The 23,095-nt window shown below is 43.3% G+C and overlaps 1 protein-coding gene across 1 annotated transcript; it reads left to right on the forward strand.

The window, feature by feature from the left end:
* The first annotated feature begins 1,396 nt into the window (after positions 1-1,396).
* On the forward strand, positions 1,397-23,081 carry LOC140203380 (uromodulin-like). The gene is made up of 8 exons (XM_072269433.1): positions 1,397-1,560; positions 4,523-4,654; positions 10,080-10,270; positions 10,536-10,693; positions 14,676-14,933; positions 15,553-15,718; positions 18,670-18,820; positions 22,917-23,081. The coding sequence occupies exons 1-8, from the start codon at positions 1,410-1,412 to the stop codon at positions 23,042-23,044; spliced, it is 1,335 nt and encodes a 444-aa protein (XP_072125534.1). The 5' UTR covers positions 1,397-1,409; the 3' UTR covers positions 23,045-23,081.
* The last annotated feature ends 14 nt before the right edge of the window (positions 23,082-23,095 follow it).

Genomic DNA, 23,095 nt, shown 5'->3' on the forward strand with positions numbered 1-23,095 from the left:
TTTCAATATTCAGTAAGTTTCAGTGAGGTTCCCTCCCTACCATTCTCCTAACCTCCAGTGAGTACAGACCCAAAGCCAGCAAACACTCCTCATACGTTCACCATTTCATTCGAGGAATCATTTTTGTGAACCACCTCTGGATCCTCTCCTAGTGCAGCAGATCTTCTATTTAAGGGCCCCCAAAACTGTTCACAATACTCCGTACAGTCTGAACAATGCCTTATAAAGCCTCACAATTAAATCTTGCCTTTGTATTCTAGTCTTCTCAAAATGAGTGGTAACATTGCATTTGCCTTCCTTACCACTGACCCAACCTGCAAATTGACCTTTGGGGAACCATGCACTCGGACACCAAGTGAAGTCCTGGATGCGGGTTTGATTTTCAACGTTTAAGAGAAATGTGGTTAAGTATGTGGATGAGAAAGCTGTGGTCTGGGCGCAGGTTGATGGGACTAGGCAGAAATGAGTTTGTCACGGACTAGATGGGTCATAGTCTGTTTCTGCGCTGTAGTGTTTAATAACTCCAGTGAGTACAGGCCCAGATCCAACAAATTATCCTCCTATGTTAATCCTTTCATTCCCAGAATCATTCATTCAAGATTGCTTAATGTTGTTTCCACTGTACAAAGGAGAATGAAACAGTTGTTACTCCAGATCCTATGCAGTACAAAATACACAAGCAAGATAAAGAACACAATAATAAAACAGCACAATAAATAAAAATATGTGAGATGGCTTATATACATCATCCATAATGTGATGCTAGGCACAGTACTGTCTGTACATAAGGTGACTGACAAGAAATGATAAAGAAGTGGCGGTGGGCGGGTCGGTCAGTGGGTGGAGGGGCCGATCTGCCTTGCTGCTTGGGGAAGGTAACTATGTTTGAGTGTGGAGGTCCTGGCGTGGATGTTGAGTTACCCCGATGGGAGCGGGACAAACAGTCCATGAGCCGGGTGGATGGGTTCCATCGTGGTGTTACTGGCACTTTTTTGTACCTATGCCCTTTATGGTGGGTAGGCTGGTGCCAGTGATCCGTTGGGCAGTTTTGACTAATCATTGTAGAGCCTTCTGGTGTGCTGCAGTGCAGTTTCTGTACTATGCATTGATGCAGCTCGAATTGTTCTCTACTAGTGTATATAGATGTATCATTCTCATGAGCCTACCAGAAGGTATGAGATGAGAAATACAAGGAGCAACTTTGAGCCAAGGACTGGGAACTGGAGGGTTGAGTTTCAGGCACTGAGGGTGAAGATTTAGTTGGGGGCTTCCCCGCCCAGAGTGTAAACCAAGACCTGTCCCCACTGGGGAAATGAATCATTTGATTCTCTAACGTGTTTGCTGTGTTAATCCGGCAGGTTAGACAACTGTTCCTGGATTCTGGGAAACTCGCCAATGCAGATGTGGAGATGTTGCATCTGAGGAGAGGAAGTGATGGAGTGGAGATGAATGTGGCAGCCCACATTCAATTGAACAGCACGCCAGCAAGCCTCAAGTATCTTCTGTCCAATCTCGGTCATACCAGAGTGTCTGCTGAGGGTGATGTGCTGTTCTGGGATGGTGGGTAATGAAATATACTTCCTCTTTCACCTTGCCCTTCTCTTCCTTTTGCTTCTGACTTTCTCCTCCTATAGTTGACGTATCAGAATATGGAGGGTATCCATTGATGCGTGTACCTGTCCAGCTGTTAAGAATCAATCTCATTATTATAGGCCTGGAATCGCTTTTTATTTAGAGATGCAACATAGCAACGGGCATTTCTGGTCCAACAAGACCGCTGCCCATTACTCCCATGTGACCAATTAACCTACTAACCCGTGTGTCTTTGGAATGTGGGCGGAAACCGGACCAGGGGAAGAGCTTACAAGCTCCTTACAGACAGTGGTGGCAATTGAACCCTGGCCGCTGGCACTGTAAAGCATTATGCTAACCGCTACACTACTGTGTTGCCCCACTTGGGCTGGGCTGGCTAAAGTGGCAGACACAAGAGGCAGCAGGTTCTGGAATCTTAAAGTCAAAATAAATCTTTTATCAGAGTATGTGTGTGTTACCATACATGACCTTGAAATTAATTTTCTTGCAGGCATTTGCAGGAAAATAGATAAATACAATAGAATCTATGAAAAATTCATAAGTACTGTTAAACAATCGATGTGCAAGATTTGGAGCAACACACAAAAACTGGAGTAACTCAATGGGTTGAGTAGCATCTGTGGATGGAACTGGGCAGATGACATTTTGGGTTGCGACCCTTCATCTGGAAAAATAGAGGGGAGGGAGCCTGTGCAAAAAGTTAAAGGTGAAGGGAAGGAACGGAGCTGGCGGGTGCCAGGTGAATCCAGATCGGGGGTTGGAGAGGTGATAGAATGTGGGAACAGCAAGAGCTGAAGAAGATGGAATCTGATAGAGGACAGTGGAGCAATGGGAAGGGGAGGGTCATTGGGGAAGGAGTGTGTATGTTTGTGTGGAGGGTAGAGAAGCGGAAAGAAGCAATGTGGGGTGCTAGGTGGGTGATTTGAGAAGAGAGAGAACAAGGCCAGAGGAAGAGCAAATTGTACAGAAATTAGTGAATTGGCAGATTTTCTTTCTGGAAGTGTATCTGAATGGGATAGTTTTTGACCACAATTCAGTAATTCCATTCAAACCATGTTAACCTTTATTATTTTAGCATTTATAGTTCATACGATATAGAATCAGGCCTTTTGATTACATGCTGAATGCTAAGTGCTGATGTACACAGTGGTACAAAATGCTGGAGGAATTCAGCAGGTCCAGCAGCATCTATGGGGAGAGAGAGAGAGAAATGAATAGTTGACAGTTTTGAAATGTCCGCTGTTTATTCCCTTCCATTGCTGCTTGAACTGCTGAGTTCTTGCCTGTATCTTGTGCATGTTGCTCAAGGTTTCCAGCATCCGCAGAATCTCGTGTCTCCGATCTGCACTAATCCCAGTTCATTCACTCTGCAATCCCAGATTCCACCACTCTCCCCACCCGCAGGTTAATTGACGATTTACAGCGACCAATTAAGCTACCAATCTACACATTATAGGGATGTGGGAGAGAAACAGAGTTAAATTGCTGGATTCTGTGGTGATATTTGAATGCGTTTCTGATTTCAGTGTGTGTTTAATCATCTGATTAAACTGTAAAGCAACTTCTGCGATCCATCTGCATATCGCCACCATTCTCGCCCAGCTGAGATTCCACTACTATGGAAGCACTGAGAAACCATAACAATATAAGCATTTTTTAAAAATTATTTGAGATACACAACACGGTAGCAGGTTACTCCGGCCCAGTGAGCCTACACAACCCAATTACACCCATGTGACCAATTAGTCTGTTAACCTGTACAACCTTGGAATTTAAATCTGAATCTGGTTTACTATCACAAGTACAGAGCAATATAAAAATTACAGTAAGAAATACAGAGAATAAATAGTAAACATTGTTCATGGACCATTTAGAAATCTAAAAGTGGAGAGGAAGAAACTGTTCCTAAAATATTGAGTGTCCATCTTCAGGCTCCTATACCACCGCCTTCATGGTAGTAACACGAAGAGAGTATGTCCCAGAGGTTGAGGGCCCTTAATGATTGGAGGCACTGCCTTTTTAAAAATGTCCTCAATGGCGGGAAGGAAACTAAGGCTCCCAGAGGAAACCCATGCAGTCACGGGGAGAACATACAAACTCCTTAGACAGGAAATTGAACCTGTATCACCGGCACTGTAATGCTACACTAACCGCTATGGTACTGTCACCTAATTTATTACAGTAATTGATCTACACTCTGTGGCCCCTTTATTAGGTACACCTCATTAATCCAAATATCTACACAGCTAATCATGTGGCAGCAATTCAATGCATGAAAGCATGCAGATGTGGTTCAGAAGTTCTGTTGTTCAGATCAAACATTGGAAAGGGGGGGAAATGTAATCTGTGACTTTCACCATGGAATGACTGTTGGTGCCAGTCAGGGTGGTTTGAGTTCCTCAAACTGTTGCTGTCCTGGGATTTTCACACTAGAGCAGAGGATCCCAACCGTTTTTATACTATGGACCAATACCATTAAGAAAGAGATCTGTAGACTCTAGGTTTGGAACCCCTGCTAAAGAGCTTATAGACAACGGTGTGAGAAACAAACATTCAGTGAGTGTCAGCTCTGTGAGCAAAAATGCCTTGTTAATGAGAGAGGTCAGAGGAGAATGGTCAGACTGGTTCCAGCTGACAGGAAGGTGACAGTAATCTAAACAACCATACATTACAAGAGTGGTGTACAGAAGAGCATCTCTGAATGTGCAACATGGCAAAGACAGTGAAGAAGATGAGTTACAGCAGCAGAAGACAGTGAACATACACTCACTGGCCACTTTAATAGGTACAGGAGGTAACTAATAGAGTAGGCACTGAGTGTATTATAACCAATTATGCTAGTAAACCATGCATTCCTGTCAATTATACATTTCTTTAATGACTTATTGATTTTTTTTTTTTTTTTTTTTTTTTTGGGTCTCCGTTCCAGATGAGGATGAGTGTTCCTCTGCCAAGAATGACTGTCCTGTCGGGGCTGACTGTATCAATACCTTTGATTCCTTCACGTGTGTTTGTCATCAAGGGTACTTTGACCCTGATTTCCAAAGCAGATCTTGTAGAGGTTGGTTTTCTCCCTTTTTTTTTAATGTATTGTTTTGTAGCTCATCCGTTCCAGCCGCTTGCTCACCGTGTCAGAGATCCTATCCCTGCCTGTGTGTGTGGTTTGCATATTCTCCCTGTCACTGTGTGGTCTTTCTCCGGGTGCTCTGCTTTCCTCCTGCATCCCAGAGATGTGCTGATAGGTTAATTGTCCAAGTTCCCTCCTGGTGTAGGTAGGCAACAAAAAAAAAAAAAAAAATCAAAGAGCGGTCAACGGACAAGTAGGAATGAGTGAGAATAAGCCTGGAACTTGCAACCAAGTTATTCCTATATTTGTGCTCTGTCGAAACCAGCGCGGCGGTGAGCAACATCCCAGTGCTGAATGGTCAAATCCTTCTCCTAAAGGAGCACCTTCATTATGAGGAGGTGTATGACATTGGGGAGCATAAATAGAGCAGATAGAAGAAATTTCTTTCCCATGCGGATGTCTAGGCCAAGAGGGAGCAGACTTGAGAGCGGGAGCAACAAACACAAAATGCTGCAGCTCATCAGGTCAGGCAGCATCTATGGAGTGGAATAAACTCTCATCATTTCAAGCTGAGACCCTTCATCGGTCCTGATTTAGATTTGGAGCGTGGTAACAAGCCCTTCCAGCCAATGAGCCCATGCCCCCAATTACGCCATGTGAACAATTAACCTGTCATTGGAATGTGGGGGGAAACGAGAGCATCCAGAGGAAATCCGTGCAGTCACAGGGGGAACACACAAACTCCTTATAGGCAGTGGCAGGAAATGGGTTACTGTCGCTGCAATAGCATTTTGCAAACTCCTACGCTACAGTACCAACTTGATGTGTCTCAGCTAAAACACCAACTGTTTATTCCTTTCTGTAGATGCTGACTGCTCTGCTCTGGATTTCCAGTATCTGAAGAACCGTTTGTGTTGAGGAGAGCTGATGTTTAAAGGGGATATTAGGGAAGTCTTTTTCCCAATGACCAATTGGAGACTCATTGCCTGAAGCGTTGGTAGAGATAAATGCTCTAGCAACATTTAGGAAGCATCTAGATGTGTACTTGAATCACTGAGGCATGAAAGGCAGTGCATTTATTGTGGGGGGGGGTGGAATGGGATTAGTATGGATAGATACAATGGGGTGCATGAGAATGATGGGCTGAAGGACTTCCATGATGTATGATGTCCAGTCTCTGAGACTCTACCCTTTCCAACAGTCTTAGGGGTTTTGTAATTCAACTGGACTAACTTTTTCCTTTGAAACACCAGAGTATGAAGTTCTGTTTGTTTATTATTGTTGTTATTATTTATTTTAGTATTTGCACATTTTGTTGTTTTTTGCATACTGGTTGAACACACAAGTAGGTGTGGTCTTTCATTGATTCTATTATGGTTATTATTCTGCTCTGGATTTATTGGGTATGCCCACAAGAAAGTGAATCTGAGGGCTGTATCTGGTGATGTATACATACTTTAATTTGAACAAAGTTTCAAGGGCCCCAGGAACTGACCCACTGGAAATTCCCTGAGTGGTGCTGTAGGTTCTTGACTGAGCAAGTGCAGCAACAGCCCCCCTGGGAGGTTTGATGGACTCTGTTTACACTTCTCCCTACCTCAGTAAAGCAGTCAGCATTATCTCTTCACCCCTGTCCCATCACGCTGGATATACAAAAGCCTGAAAGCACTTATCACTAGCCTCGAGGTCAGCTTCTACCCCACTGTTATAAAACTATTAAGTAGTTCCCTTGTAGATAAATTAGACTTCTGACCACGTAATCTAATTGTGATTTTGCACTTTATTGTTTACCTGCACTGCACTTTCTCTGTAGTTGGTAAACTTTATTCTGCATTGTTATTGTTGAGGAGAGATTGAGTCGCCTGGGACTGTACTCGCTGGAATTCAGAAGAATGAGAGGAGATCTTATAGAAACATAAAGTTATGAAAGAGATAAATAAGATTGAGGTAGAACAGCTGTTTTCACTGATAGTTGAGACTAGAACTAGGGGACATAGCCTCAAGATTCGGAGGAGTAGATTTAGGATCAAGGTGAGAAGGAACTGCTTTTCCCAGAGGATGGTGAATCTGTGGAATTCTCTGCCCAATGAAGCCGTGGAGGCTAACTCAGCAAATATACTTAAGATGAGATAGAGGCAGAGGAATGAAGGGTGGGTGGTGGCATTGCTGGTCAGGGAAAATGTTACAGCAGTGCTCAGGCAGGACAGATTAGAGGGCTTGTCTACTGAGTCCTTATGGATGGAGCTGAGAAACAGGAAAGGTATGACCACATTAATGGGGTTATATTATAGACCACCCAATAGTCGGCGAGAATTGGAGGAGCAAATCTGCAGAGAGATAGCAGACAACTACAGGAAACATAAAGTTGTGATAGTAGGGGATTTTAATTTTCCACACATTGATTGGGACTCCCATACTGTTAAAGGTCTAGACGGGTTAGAGTTTCTAAAATGGGTTCAGGAAAGTTTTCTAAATCAATATAGAAGTACCAACTAGAGAGGCTGCAATATTAGATCTATTAGGAAACGAGTTAGAACAGGTGACGGAAGAGTGTGCAGGGAAACACTTTGGTTCCAGTGATCATAACACCACTAGTTTCAACTTGATCATGGATAAAGATAGATCTAGTCCTAGGGTTGAGGTTCTAAACTGGAAAAAGGCCAAATTTGAAGAAATGAGAAAGGATCTAAAAAGTGTGGATTGGGACAGGTTGTTCCTGGCAAGGATGTGATTGGTAAGTGGGAGGCCTTCAAAGCAGAAATTCTGAGAGTGCAGAGTTTGTATGTTCCTGTCAGGACTAAAGGCGAAGGGAATAAGAATAAGGAACCTTGGTTCTCGAGGGATATTGGAACTCTGATGAAGAAGGAGAGAGAGATGTATGACATGCACAGGAAACGGAGCAAATAAGGTGCTTCAGGTGTATTAAAAAGTACAAAAAAATACTTAACGAAATCAGGAGAGCTAAAAAGAGACATGAGGTTGCTTGGCAGTCAAAGAGCTTCTACAGGTATATTAACAGCAAAAGGATAGTAAGGGATAAAATTGGTCCTCTTGAAGATCAGAGTGGTCGTCTATGTATGGAACCAAAAGAAATGGGGGAGATCTTAAATGGTTTTTTTGCGTCTGTATTTAGTAAGGAAACTGGCATGGAGTCGACAGAAATAAGGCAAACAAGTAATGAGGTCAAGGAACCTATGCAGATTGGAGAGGAGGAGGTGCTTGCAATCTTGAGGCAAATCAGTGTAGATAAATCCCCAGGACCTGACAGGGTATTCCCTCAGACCTTGAAGGAGACTAATGTTGAAATTGCAGGGGCCCTGGTAGATATATTTAAAATGTTGGTATCTACGGGTGAGGTGCCGAAGGATTGGAGGATAGTTTATGTTGTTCCATTGTTTAAAAAAGGCTCTAAAAGTAATCTGGGAAATTATAGGCCGGCAAGTTTGACGTCAGTAGTAGGTAAATTATTGGAGGGAGTACTAAGAGATAGGACCTACAAGTATTTGGATAGACAGGGACTTACTAGGGAGAGTCAACATGGCTTTGTGCATGGTAGGTCATGTTTGAGCAATCTATTAGAGTTTTTCGAGGAGGTTACCAGGAAAGTGGATGAAGGGAAGGCAGTGAATGTTGTCTACCTGGACTTCAGTAAGGCCTTAGACAAAGTTCCCCATGGGAGGCTAGTTAGGAAGATTGTTGCTAGGTATATATGGAGAGGTGGTAAATTAGATTAGACACAAAATAATCTGCAGATGCTGGGGTCAAAGCAACACTTACAACACGCTGGAGGAACTCAACAGGTCCGGCAGAATCCGTGGAAATGATCAGTCGACGTTTCGGGCTGGAACCCTTCGTCAGGACTGTAGGGGGAAGGGGCATAGCCCTATAAAGAAGGTGGTGGGAAGGAGAAGGCTGGTAGGTTCCAGGTGAAAAACCAGTAAGGGGAAAGAAGGTGGTGGGAAGGAGAAGGCTGGTAGGTTCCAGGTGAAAAACCAGTAAGGGGAAAGATAAAGGGGTGGGGGGAGGGAGGCAGGGAGGTGATAGGCAGGAAAGGTGAAGAAAGAATAGGGGAAAACACAATGGGTAGTAGAAGGAGGCAGAACCATGAGGGAGGTGGTAGGCAGCTGGGGGAGGGGGTAGAGTGAAATAGGGATAGGGGAAGGTAGGGGGAGGGAATTACCGGAAGTTGGAGAATTCTATGTTCATACCAAGGGGCTGGAGACTACCTAGATGGTATATGAGGTGTTGCTCCTCCAACCTGAGTTTAGCCTCATGGCAGTAGAGGAGGCCATGTATGGACATATCTGAATGGGAGTGGGAAGCAGAGTTGAAGTGGGTGGCTACTGGGAGATGGTATGTGTGCTGTTTTGGTCACCAAATTACAGGAAGGATATAAATAAGGTTGAAAGAGTGCAGAGAAGGTTTACAAGGATGTTGCCAGGACAGAGAATGGTTGAATAGATTGGGAATTTACTCCCTGGAGTGTAGAAGAATGAGGGGAGATTTGATAGAGGTATATATATACACACCTGTCCTTGTAAATGTCCTGAATCATGGAAAGTTCACAACTACAGATGCACTGAGCTGTCCGTACCACTCTCTGCAGAGTCCTGCGATTAAGGGGGATACAGTTCCCATACCAGGCAGTGATGCAGCCAGTCAGGATGCTCTCAATTATGCCCCTGTAGAAAATTTTTAGAATTTGGGGGCTCATAACAAACTTCCTCAACCGTCTGAGGTAAAAGAGGTGCTGTTGTGCCTTTTTCACAACACAGCTGGTGTGTACAGACCACGTGAGGTCCTCGGTGATGTGGATGCCGAGGAACTTGAAGCTGTTAACCCTCTCAACCCCAGATCCATTGATGTCAGTAGGGGTTAGCCCATCTCCATTCCTCCTGTAATCCACAACCAACCCCTTTGTTTTTGAGACATTGAGGGAGAGGTTGTTTTCTTGACACTACTGTGTCAGAGAGATGATTTGTGGTCTTGTGTTCCCTTGTTCTACCTCAATGCACTGCGTAATGATATGATCTGTGTGAGCTGTATTCGAGACAAGCTTTTCACCGTACCTCAGTACATGTGACAATAATAAATCATTTCCACCTTGAATAAACACATGATGGAATATTCTGATGGTCAGGCAGCATATGTGGAGGCAATATTTTGGGTCAGTTACCTTTGGTAAGAATCATTAATTTGGGTCATTTTGTTATTATTTTACCTCGTCCTACCTCAATACACAGTGTAATGATTTGATCTGTATGAACAGTATACAAGACAAGGTTTGCAATGTGTCTTTGTACATGTGACAATAATAAACCAATTCTAATGTGTCCTCACCAGTGGCTGCTCTAAGAATTCCTGTTCTCTGATGTAGGATCATAATGTTGTGTAACGGAACCCCTTTTCTCTCCATTAGATTATGGAGTGTTTGCAGACTGCAGAATGGATTCAATGAAAATTAGTGTGTCAAAAGAATTCCTGGTGGATCTGATGCAATCAGGTCTGCAACTGGTCCTGAACGATGGGGTCTGTGGGGCAGAAGAGGAGCTGGACTTCTACACGTTCACTGTCACTGACACCAAGGCTTATTGTGGAGGGCAGCTTGAGGTAAGGTCAAAGGAATTTATTACCAAAGTACTGCACATAAGAATATATCCCCTTAAGACTTAAAAGGGCGAGGTTAGAGGGACCACTGAAATGCAGACAGCCCACACCAACCCAAATAATCACTAGCTTTTCTTAAAAAAAAGCTTAGTTAACCATTTTACTTTGAATTAATTTTTCCAATACACTTAAGAAAATTTGCATGTGTACATTAACAATGTCAGTCGCCAATTATTTTAAAGAATTGTTTTTGTCTCCTTTTCTCCAGATGAATGAGACACACAAAATATTCAAACACGTCATCACTAACGAGTACCACTCCGAATCTCCCATCATCAGAGAACCACCCCTGACACTCACTGTGAACTGTGTCTATTCCAGGAGTTCCTTGGCCAAAATGCCTCTGGATGTGATCACACAGATTAGGTATGGTTAATGTTTAACCTTTTCACTAGGATCAGTGATAGTTTTTTTAAAAAAAAAATCACTGCAGTAATAATCCAAAAGCCTGGGTGTGTCTGCCTTTTATTTTTCCTCTCCCTGTCCCTCCTTTCTTTCCCACATTTTGCCTCTTGCCTCTTATCATCCTCCCAGTGTGCTTGTATAGTCATTGGGTGTATTTAAGGCAGAGATTGATAGGTATCTGAGTAGCCAGGGCATCAAAGGTTATGGTGAGAAGGCGGGGGAGTGGGACTAAATGGGAGAATGGATCAGCTCATGATAAAATGGCGGAGCAGACTCGATGGGCCGAATGGCCGACTTCTGCTCCTTTGTCTTCTGGTTTTATAACTTCTGAAATGATTCTCATTTGCTTCAACTCTCCACATGGTGGGTAGTTACGCTTTCTGGAACAAGATGTCCTCTGGACATCTAGGTTGAAATATTACCTCTTGAATTAGTGGACCCCCCCCCCCACTTTGTTATCCCTGGTATTAGTAGATTAGGAGTTAAATTGTTACTTCTCTTGTGGTTTAACTTTCTTTATGCTTGCATAATCACCCATTTGTAAATGTGCAGTGCACACAGCTTGTTCCCTTCTGCCATCAGATTTCTGAATGGTCCATAAACACTACCTCATTATTTTTATGTGGTTTATTTTCTGTCTTGCACTGTATTGTTTCCACAAAACAAATTTCCCGATACGTCAGTGACAATAAACCTGATTCTGACTTTCAGTATTTTGTGGTAGAGCTGCTTGTGTACTTAATGCATTCTTTGTTTGTAAGCCTGTGCCCATAAGAGAAGAAAATAGCCATTTGGCCCATTGAATCTGCTCCGCCATTCCATCGTGGCTGATTTAGGCTACGCCCACACTAGACCGGATAATTTTGAAAATGCCGGTCTCGCGTAAAAACAATAGGCGTCCACACCAGGCGTTTTTGAAAACACCTCCGTCCATGTTAAAACAGATATTTGGGCGTATCTCCTCCTACTGGGCATGCGCAGGACACAGAAAACAAGCGAAGAGGAAACGGTATACTTGGTGCGCGTTTGTCCAGTTACAGAGTAGAAAAACTTAAAAGGAAATTGCCAAACGAAAGACTTGGTGTGCGTTTGTTCCTACAGGCATAGTCTCTTCATCGATGAAAGGGACGACAGCTACAACTAAATGCAATAAGGCTTGTTACTGGGCAAAAGTGAAATTTGCAGTTACCTCATTTGTTTGCCTTTACTTTAGCCATGTCTTTGTGTATTATTTTGCTGTATTTAACATGTGCAATAAAACGAGTTACTGGGCAAAAGTGACAATTGCATCTATTGAATGTTTGCACAAACAATACATTAATAAAGCACCTTGTTAAATGTATAAAACATGTCTGCATCAGTGTTATCTTGTATTTCCATACAATGCTACATTAGGCTGTTACACATCTATTGTCAGATATTGTTGTGGTGTTGGAGGTTGCGTTCAAGAAAACAATGAAGTGCTGCACTGCCACCACCATTTGTTCCAGCACATCATGACAGCGGTTTTAAAAATAACTGGTTACCCTGTATACACTACGCCAGATATTAGGCGTGTTCAGATTTATTCACTCTAGAGAGCGTTTCTGAAAGGTTCTGTTTTCGGGGGAGGAAAACGCTGTTCCAATGTGGACGGAGGGCCAAAACGAAGAGAGAAAGCTTCAGTTACGGATTTATCCGGTCTAGTGTGGACGTAGCCTAAGTTTCCCTCTCAACCCTATTCCCCACCGCCTTTGATGCCCTGACTAATCAAGAACCTATCAAAGCACTGTGTGTTAACAAAGAGCTGTGTTCACTTTCATTGAAACAGTTTACAATGCCTGATTCTGATACTTGGAAACTGATAATGTTACAGCTTGGGGCATTCCGAAGTTCAATTCTTGGCTGTGCAGATCAAGACTGTTCCTTGTTGTCTCCTAGGCTGTTCTTATCAAAAGATTTCCCTTTTATCTGTCCCATTTGAGCTAGATTTCAGTACAAGTATTGACCTAAGGCAAGGTGCTTTGTTCTTTGTTTTTGATTACAGGTGAATTGGTTATAGTTGGAGTTAGTTACCAATGCTGATTTGCTGTTAATTCTTTGTTATGAACATCTAGTTAAACAGCTGTAACCACAACATTATTTCCAAAAAACCTCCTGGTCAATGTAGTTTCCAGATCCAATAGCATTTACATAGAACAGGTTAGCCAGCTAGTTGATTACTACCAGTTTAATTAGTTCGGCACAACACCGTGGACTGTCTCTCCTCTTGCTGTGGAAGGAGCGATATCTGTCTCTCCCTTGTTAATGAGGGAGAACCGAAGAGATGTTGAAGTGAACAGTTTTTTTGAAGTACTGTAGACCATGGTCTCTGTCTGGGGGCTTTGCTGTTCAATGGAGGGTGGTGGAAACGCTGATGCTTTATGCTTGAATAAGTGAGGGGAAGGGGAGCTGACGCCGCTTGTGTATAGGAGGGGGCAGGGGGTTTTGGGGTTCTTACATTTTTTGTCATTCATTCTTTGTGGTCTTCCTTCTGTTTTGAGGATGTCTGCAGAGAGTGAGAATTTCAGGTTGTATACATTCTCTGATCTTAAGGGACTGCTCCTGTTCTATACTGTTCTGTGGTCGAACAGTATAGCACAGGAATGGGCACTTCAGCCCATAATGTCTGTGTTGAACAAAATACAGAATTACACTAAATCTCTGTACGTGTACATGATCCGTATCCATCCACTCCCTGCGCATCTGTGTCTATCGTTTACTACTTCAATCTCACTTCTATATCTACTTCCACCACCACACAGCGTGTCCCAGGAACCCATCACCCTCGGCATTTAAATGAAGATCTTGCTTTTCCCTCTCATCTTAATACTATGCCTCAAGCACTTGGCATTTCTGTCCTCTGGGAGGAAAAATTCTGACCATCTACCCTGGCAAGAGTACAATCACTCAAGTCAAGTACGTCGTTCTCCTAAGGGGTTGTCTATTACTCCCTTAATGGAGAATGCCAGTGTGTTCTCCACTTAGACACATTAGACTCTGTTTAAGGTGGGAGGCTGATGCATGGGCAACCACCACTTAGTCTTTGATAGATTGGGATTAGGGTTGGGGTCCAGCAGTATGGAGTGAAAGGCAACTGGGGTCCCTTCACTGCCGTTGTGACATGCTGTCATCTTCCACCTGCTCCACTGCTGAGGTTTTGGTTGGATTGCTCTTTGTCTGGAACCTCTTCCTTGACCTTACCAGCATGGGTGACCTTACCAGGAGATCGGCGCCACAGAGCTAAATTCCAGATGGCATCCCTCTCGATCTCAGGAAATCACAAGCCTCTGCATGATGGTAATCTCAAGAATAATCTACCCTCTCTACACTTCTCATCATTTTATGCACCTCTGCTACCTCAGGAAAAAAAAAACCCAGGTGTGTCCCACCTCTCCTTGTAGCTCCTGCACTCTAATCCAGGCAACATGCTGGAGGAACGCTGCAAGTCAGGCAGCCCCTCAGGCTGAGACCCTTCTCGGTCAAAAAGTGTCAACTGTTTATTGCCCTCCATAGATGCTACCTTACCTGCTGGGTCCTTCCAACATTTTGTGTTTGCTCCCCTAGAATTCTTGTGCCTCAGCATCCTGGATTAGGGGGTATCAGGAGAGGATGGACAAATTTGGGTTGTTTTTCTTGGAGAGGCTGAAAGGAGACCTGATAAAAGTATATAAACTTCTGAGAAATGTAGACAGGGTAGGTATTCAGAATCTTTCAACCAGAGTAAAAATGTCAAGTACCAGAGGCTATGGCTTTGAGGTGATGGGAGTGGAAGCAGTTTTTTGTTTAAACAGAGAGAAAACAACCCAAGTTTCTCCTTGTAATTCGTATTCACTTCTGAAACCTGTGTAACTTCTGTATAATGGGACAACCATTTATTGCTCAGAAGTGTCCTAAACTGTTTTGTTTTCTTGTTTGTTCCAAGGATGTTTGAACCCATAATTGAGTATAATAGAGACCCCCTCCATCTCGCCATCTTCCTCTACAAAGACGACACATTCTCACCCAGCACTATGTACGAAGAATCTCCAACCATCCAGCTTAACGAGGATCTCTACTTGGAGGTCAGGGCATCTCCGACTGGGACCTCAGAGGCTGCTTTTGTTTTGGAAGTGGTTTCCTGTTGGGCCACTGCAGCTGCTGACCGGCTGGGAAGACGAGCATTCCAGTTCCTCCGGGATGGGTGAGAACTAAGTGTAATGAGTTCAAAAAAGTTTACTGAACTGATATCCAGAATGTGGGGGGATGGGGTTGGATTGTCCTGTGAAGAAAGATTGGACAAACTTGTGTGTGGTGGTATTTCGAAGAGTGAAGAAAGGCCTGTTTGGGTATTGAAAGGCCTGGATAGAATGGCTGTGGAGTCCAGAATCTGGGGGCACAGCCTCTGAATAAAGGGACATCCCTTTAGAACAGAGTCAAACTTCTAAGAGGAGTGCTGTTGTGCCACGTTTGTGGTGGCACTTACAGTACCTGCTTAACCCAGGATTGATTCTCTATATTAACACCAGGGAATTTCAGGTTATTGACCCTCTTCACCTCCATTTCCCTAATGAAGACTGGCTCACGGATCCCTGGCTTTTCCCTCCTGTAGTTGATAATCAGCTGTTTGGTTTTGCTGATGTTGAGCGAGGAGTTATTGAGGTACCACTCAATGAAATTGAAGATCTCTATGCTATATGCCGGTTCATCACCATGTTTGATTCAGTTGACAAAGCAAGCCCATGTGTTGCTTAGGAGATAGATTGGGTGTTGATTTTCCTTCTGCTGTTTTTTCTCCTTCATATCTTCCATTCTTCCAATAGGTGTCCTGTAGACGAGACCTTCAGATGGCATTCTGTTAACGGGCTGAGCAGCAACACTCGGTTTGCCATCAAGATGTTCTGCTTCACGGAAATGGTGAACAGTCCCATTTACCTGCACTGCCAGGTGAAGATCTGCAATGTGGAAGCTGCTGGAGACTGTTCAACAGTAGGTCAACTATTTAAATCCATAAGTGAGCTATTAACTGGAGTGTTATAAAAACTTTTTTTAAAAGATTCTATAGATGGAAAATGCTGCATCTGGTTGTTTTCTAAGCACTATTTGTTAATTAGCAACATTTAAGAGTCATGCAGAGGACAGGGACCATATGTGAGCAGATGAGATCAGTTTAAAATGGCAGCATAGGTTGGCAGAGGCATAATGGGCAGAAGGGCCTGTTGCTGTGCTATACTGTCCTTTGTTCCAATAGAAGCCAGGCTGATGCGGAGCAGCACCTGTGGCCACTTTATTAGGTACACCTCTACACTGCTTGTTAATGCAAATATCTAATCAGCCAATCATGTGACAGCAACTCAATGCATAAAAGCATGCAGACATGGTCAAGAGGTTCAGTTGTTGTTCAGACCAAACATCAGAATGGGGAAGAAATGTGATCTAAGTGACTCTTACTGTGAAATGATGGTGCTAGAAAGGGTGGCTTGAGTATCTCTGAAACAGCTGATCTCCTGGGATTTTCACACACAACTGTCTCTAGAGTTTACAGAGAATGGTGTGAAAAACAAACGGTGGGCAGTAGTTCTGTGGCTGAAAACACCTTGTTAATGAGAGAGGTCAGAGAATGGCCAGACTGGGCCAAGCTGACAAGAAGGCAACAATAATTCAAATAACCACTCGTTACAACAGTGGTGTGCGGACAAGCATCTCTGAACACACAACATGTCGAACCTTGAAGTGGATGGGCTACAGCAGCAGAAGACCTTGAATGTACACTCAGTGACACTTAATAAAGTGGCCAATGAGTGTATATGCTCAGTGATGAAGTTTGTATTCATTACATTGTAATGGTGCACCAGTGAGCGATGTGGTAATTGGTTTATTATTGTCCCACGTACCGAGATACTGATCCAGACAAGCCATTGCATACGCAGGTCCTTTGAGGCAGTACGAAAGAAAAATAATAACAGTGCAGAATAAAGTGTTAGTTACAGAGAAAGTGCAGGTAGACAATAAGGTGCAAGGCTATGATAGATAGACTGAGATCGAGTCCTTTATCATACAAGAGATCTGTTCAAGAGTTTAACAGCAGGGCAGAAGCTGTCCTTGAGCCTGGTGTCAGAAAAGGTTCTCAGAAACTACTGATCTGGGATTTACATACACTACTGGTTCAAGAGCAGGATTCCCAACCTGGTGTGCATGGCAGATTCCAACATCCCCTCAGTGAAAATCCTCCTAGGATTCCCTCTGCTCCTTACTCCAGCCCCTATGGTTTAGACACATCTGCTATGGGAAAAGTTTTATGACCACAACAAAAACTTCTGCACTTTCCCTGTTACATTTTATTCTGCATTCCGAAATTGCTTTCCCTTGTACTACCTTATTGCTTTCCCTTGTACTACCTTAATGCACTGTTGTAATGAATAGATCTGTACAGTTGGTATGCAAGACAAGCTTTCCACTGTACCTCAGTATATGGGACAATAATACACTCATTTATCAATTTAATTTCAGAGATGTGAGATTATGCAGATGCTGGAAAACTTGAGCGTCACACACAATGCTGGTGGAACTCAGCATTTCCAGAGGGAAATACAGTTGATATTTAGGCCAGGACTCTTTAGTGTAATTGAAAGGTCTCAGCCCAAAATGTTAACTATCTGAGCATTTCAAATTAAAGGAGGTTTACTGTATGAAATCCCCTCAAACTTTATATGCTGTATTGGACGCCCCCCCCCCCCACCATAGTCTCCACCATTCCAAGGAAAATCCAACTTCTCATACAGATGAACTCCTCTGCAACTTTTTCAGTACTGTCACATCCTTCAGCTTGTGGTGACCAGAACTGTGTACACAACTCCAGCAGTGACTTAACCGGTAATTCAGAAGGTTATACTGTATCATAACTCCCCTACCCTTGCCTTCATTGGTCACACAGAAAACAGCTATTTGCAAGCCTTCTAAATCATCTTTTCGATTGGTGCTACCACTTTCAGAATGCTTGGACTTGCACACCAAGGTTCCTCAAAACTCCCCAGGGCCCTGCCATTCATAGTGTTAATTCCTGCCCTTGTCAATCTTCCAAGAATGTATCAGCTCCTGTGTAGCAGGATTAAATTCCAGCTGTGATTGCCTTGCCTGTCTTACTAACTAATCAACCTTTTAGTCTGCAAAAAAAATTGATAGAACGTGGAACGTAGAACGGGACAGGACAGTACAAGCCCTTCAGACAACAATGTTGTGACGACCACCTAATGTACTCCAAAGTCAATTTAACCCTTCTCTCCTACATAGATCTACATTTTTCTATCGTCTGTGTACCTATCTGAGTCTCTCAAGTCCAATGTATCAGCCTCTACTACCACCCCTGGCAATGTGTTGCATGCACCTGTGACTTTCCCCTTGTACTTTAGTCCAATCACCTTAGATTGGTTTTGGTGAAAATCTTTCAATATGTTTCTGTTTAAGAGTGTGCTGCTTTAGAAAGAGGTGAAGGGAAGTGGATAAATGGTTTGTAGGGGAATGGGGAAAGGGAGACAAGTCTACCAAATAGCAGTCATAAGTTAATGTTCTCCTATTTCTAAGATTAGGAAATATTAACTTTGTTACATGTACATCAAAACATACTGAAATATGTGCTTTTGCATCAACAACCAACACAGTCCAAGGATGTTCAGGAGGCGGCCTGCAAGTGTTGTCATGATTCTAGCACCAACCTAGCATGCCCACAACTTACTAACCGTAACCGATATGTTTTGGAATGTGGGAGGAAATCAGAGCGCCCAGAGGAAACCTGTGCAGTCACAGGGAGAACAGACAAGCTTGTTACAGCAGCGGGAATTGAGCCCAAGTCAATGGTATTACACTAACCACAACAGTACTATGTCACCCTTGTTCATCTTGCTCGACACACTGGTAACTTTTTATTTCCTCCCCCCACCCAGGAGTGCTCCAGTACACAGATTCCCAAAAGGCAAGAACAGAGGGAAGGGACAACGCTCCATGAACCTGTGACTGAACTTGTTTCCACAGGATCCATAGCTCTGCGCAGCCATCCCAGTCAGCCAGAGGACCTGGAAAAGGCGGCCACAAAATGTGTGTATCAGTGATCGAAGGACAATTTGCTGCAGGAACTCAGCAGGTCAAGCAGCATCTGAATCAGATTTATTTAAGAGCCATAGAATACTGTAACATAGAAATTCCTCTGCCCATCTAGTTCATGCTGAACTATTATTCTGCCTAGTCCCATCAACCTGCACCTGGACAGTACCCCTCCGTACCCCTCCCATCCATGTACAGATCCAAATTTCTGAAATATTGAATTCAAACCTGCACCCACCACTTCTGGAAGCTTGTTCCACACTCTCACCACATTCTGAGTGAAGAAGTTCCCCTTATACATTTCACCTTTCACCCTTAACCCTTAACCCATGATCTCTAGTTCTCACCCAACCTCAGTGGGGGGGAGGGGAGGCTGCTGCCATTTATCCTATCTATACTCATAATTTTGTATACCTTATCACTGATATGAAATGAAATTTGTTTTGTAGCAGCAGTACAGTTCAAGACAATTACAGTAAATTACATAGTGCAATATAGAAAAAAATAATGAGGGAGTGTTCGAAGAATTGTGAACATTTTGAGTCAAAACCCTACAGTGTAACAGTTCTTTCCTCCCTGCAGATGCTGCTCAACTCACTGAGTTCCTCCAGCAAGGTTATGCTCCATACTTCGGTATCTGTCTTCTGCTGGTACATGTTTGACGGTCCATGTATAACAGGGAATTGCTTTAGATGTGGTTTCACAGTAAAAGCCTGACCCATTATGGAGAAAGTCCACATATTTTAGTAGCAAGACCTTTCTCTGGTGTGAAGGTTGAGAGGAATATAATTCTATCTCCAATCTTGACTCAAGTTTTGGTGGGTGCTTTGTTTTTCATTTAGAGAAACAGCATGATAACAGGGCCTTCTGGCCCAACAAGCCCATGCCACCCGTGACCAATTAACCTGCTAACTAGGGTTGCCAACTGTCCCGTATTAGCCAGGACATCCCGTATATTGGGCTAAATTGCTTTGTCCCATACGTGACTACCCTTGTCCCGTATTTCCCCCGCTAAGGTAGAGCGTTCCTATGAAACCGTTTGTAAGCTGTAATGGTGTAAAGCAAAGAAGCAATTACCATTAATATATATGGGAAAAATTTTTGAGTGTTCCCAGACCCAAAAAATAACCTACCAAATAACACAAAACCTAAAATAACACTAACATATAGTAAAAGCAGAATCGGAAGATTAAGCCAAAACCGATTTGTAGAAAAAAATCGGCACGTACACCCATGCACACACAGGTGCCTGTGCAAGGCTTCATGGTCATGGTAGTCTTTCTTAGGGTAAACATAAGTGTCCCATATTTGACTGCTACTTTTGTCCCTTATTTGGGAGTGAGAAAGTTGGCAACCGGACTACTAACCCAGATGTGTTTGAAAAGTGGGAGGAAACTGGAGTACCCGGAGGAAACCCACACAGTCACGGGAACGTACAAACCTGTTACAGGCACTTACAGTCACAGAGGAACACACAAACCCGTTACAGACACTTACAGTCACAGGAACGTGCAAACTCCTTACAGGCAGCAGCAGGATTTGAACCCAAGTCTCTGGCGCTGTAATAGCATTACGATAACTGCTAGTCTACGGTGCCTCCCGCATTGTCTGGAGACTTTTTATGCTGGAGTGGCGAGAAAGAAGACTCCCATCCTGTCCAGTGGGAGCGGGGGATAGTTGAAACCGAAGACTTGATCATTAATCTTTGATCTGATGGGTTTTAAAACAAAATATACAACTTCCTGTTTAACAATTTGGATATAGATTGCCGGTGGGAGGGGAAGAAAATTTAATTGAGATAGAACAGTACAGGCCCTTCGGCCCACTATGACGTGTTTAACTTTTAATCGACTCCACAGTCAATCCAACCTTTCCCTCCCACGTATCCCATATGTGCCTATCTAAGAATTTCTCAAGTCCCTAATTTATCTCTCTATCATCTCCTCTGGAAACTCATTCCAAGCACTCACCATTCCATGTTGTTTTTATAAAAAAAACAACAAAACTATCTTCCATATTATACTTTCCTCCAATCACCTTACAATTATCTCCCCTTGTATTAGCCATATGCATCTGGGGTGTGGGGGGGGGGGGGGAATTCTGGCTGTCCACTCTATCTATGCCTCTTATCTTATAGATGTTTACAAAGTTGGTTCTCATCCTCCTTCACTCCAAAGATAAAAACCCTAGCTCCCTCAACCTCTCCTCATAAGACCTACTCTCCAATCCAAGCAGCATCCTGGTGATATTGGGTAATGGGGAAATGGCAAAGGCTTTGAATGACTATTTTGTGTCTATCATCACAGTGGGGGATATGTCTAACATGCCAAAGAGAGATGTTATGGATGTGATGAGAGGTGAGGGCCTCAATACCATAGCTATCACTAAAGAGGTAGTGCTGAGCAAAATTACAGGGTTTAAAGATAGATAAGTTCCCTGGTCCTGATGGAAATGCACCCCAGGGTACTGAAAGAAATGACAGAAGTTATAACAGAGGCTTTGCTGATAATTTACCAAAATTCTTTGGACTCTGGGCAGGTCCCAGCGGTTTGGAAGATGGTGACTGTCACGCCACTGTTCCCAAAAAAAAAAAAAAAAAAAAAAAAAAAAAAAAGGGGATGTAGGCAAAAATGCAGGTAAGGGTAGGCCAGTTAGTTTAACATCTGTAGTTGGGAAAATGCTGGGAGCTATTATTAAAGAAAAAATAGCGAGGCATCTGGAAAGAAATGGATCCACTAGGCAGACACAGCATGGATTCAGCAAAGGCAGGTCCTGTTTGACAAACTTACTGGAGTTCTTTGAGGATATAACAAGCGCAGCGGATAGAGGGGAACAGATGGTCCTTATTTACTTGGATTTCCGGAAGGTGTTTGTTAAAGAGCCGCATAAAAGACTCATCCATAAGATAAGGATGCATAGAGTTGGGGGTGATGTACTAGCATGGATTGAGAATTGGCTAACTAATAGAAAGCAGAGAGCTGAGATACTTTGATGTTTCTCTGGTTGGCAATCAATGAGCGGTGTGCCACAGGGGTCAGTACTGGGCCTGCAGCTGTTTACGATGTACATTAACAATCTGGAAGAAGGGACTGAGTGTACTGTATCTAAGTTTGCTAATGAAACTAAACCGAGTAGAAAAGCAAATTGTGCAGAAGATACGGAGAGTTTGCAGGGAGATATCGATAGGTTAAGTGAGTGGGCCAGGGTCTGGCAGATGGAATACAATGTTGGTAAGTGCGAGGTCATCCACTTTGGAAGGAAAAATGGAAGAAGAGATTATTTAAATGGTTTAAAAGAAGAAAAAATTGCAGTCTGCAGCTGTGCAGAGGGACTTTGGAGTGCTTGTGCATGAATCACAAAAAGTTGGTTTGCAGGTGCAGCAGGCTATCAAGAAGGCAAATGGAATGTTGTCCTTCATTTCTAGAGGGATTGAATTTAAGAGCAGAGAGGTATGCTGCAACTGTACAGGGTTCTGGTGAGGCCACATCTGGTCTCCTTGAGGAAGAATATACTGGCTTTGGAGATGATGCAGAGGAGGTTCACCAGGTTGATTCCAGAGATGAGGGAGTTAAACTGTGAGGAGAGATTGAGTCGCATGGGACTGTACTCGCTGGAATCCAGAAGAATGAGAGGAGATGTTATAGAAACATATTAAAATTATGAAAGTAATAGATAAAATAGAGGCAGGATAGTTGTTTCCACTGATAGTTGACTGGAACTAGGGGACATAGGCTCAAGATTCAGAGGAGTAGATTTGGGATGGAGATGAAGAACTGCTTTTCCCAAAGAGTGGTGAATCTCTGGAATTCTCTGCCCAATGAAGCAGTGGAGGCTACCTTAATAAATAAATTTAAAACAAGGTTGGATAGATTTTTGCATAGTAGGGGAATTAAGGGTTATGGGGAAAAGGCAGGTAGGTGGAGATGAGTCCATGGCCAGATCAGCCATGATCTTATTGAATGGCGGAGTAGGCTCCATAAGCCAGATGACCAACTCTTGCTTCTATTTCTTATGTTCTTGTGCTCTTGTTTATGTGTTTCGTGAATCCCTCCATGAATGGAATATTTAAACCAATGCTTTTACATTCTAGGGCATGGCACAAAACCCCTCCTCTGGATAATCGGCAGTGTAACAGGAATATCCCTGCTGATGGTGGTTGTAGTTATTTCACTGAAGGCTACAAATAGCCATGCACGGTTGGAATGGCATAGTTCCTGATGGAAGTTTGGGTGTCTTCTGTCCCAGAGAAGATGTAGTTCACTGTCTGGC

Source organism: Mobula birostris, chromosome 9 (genome assembly GCF_030028105.1).
Source record: "Mobula birostris isolate sMobBir1 chromosome 9, sMobBir1.hap1, whole genome shotgun sequence".
Taxonomy (NCBI): domain Eukaryota; kingdom Metazoa; phylum Chordata; class Chondrichthyes; order Myliobatiformes; family Myliobatidae; genus Mobula; species Mobula birostris.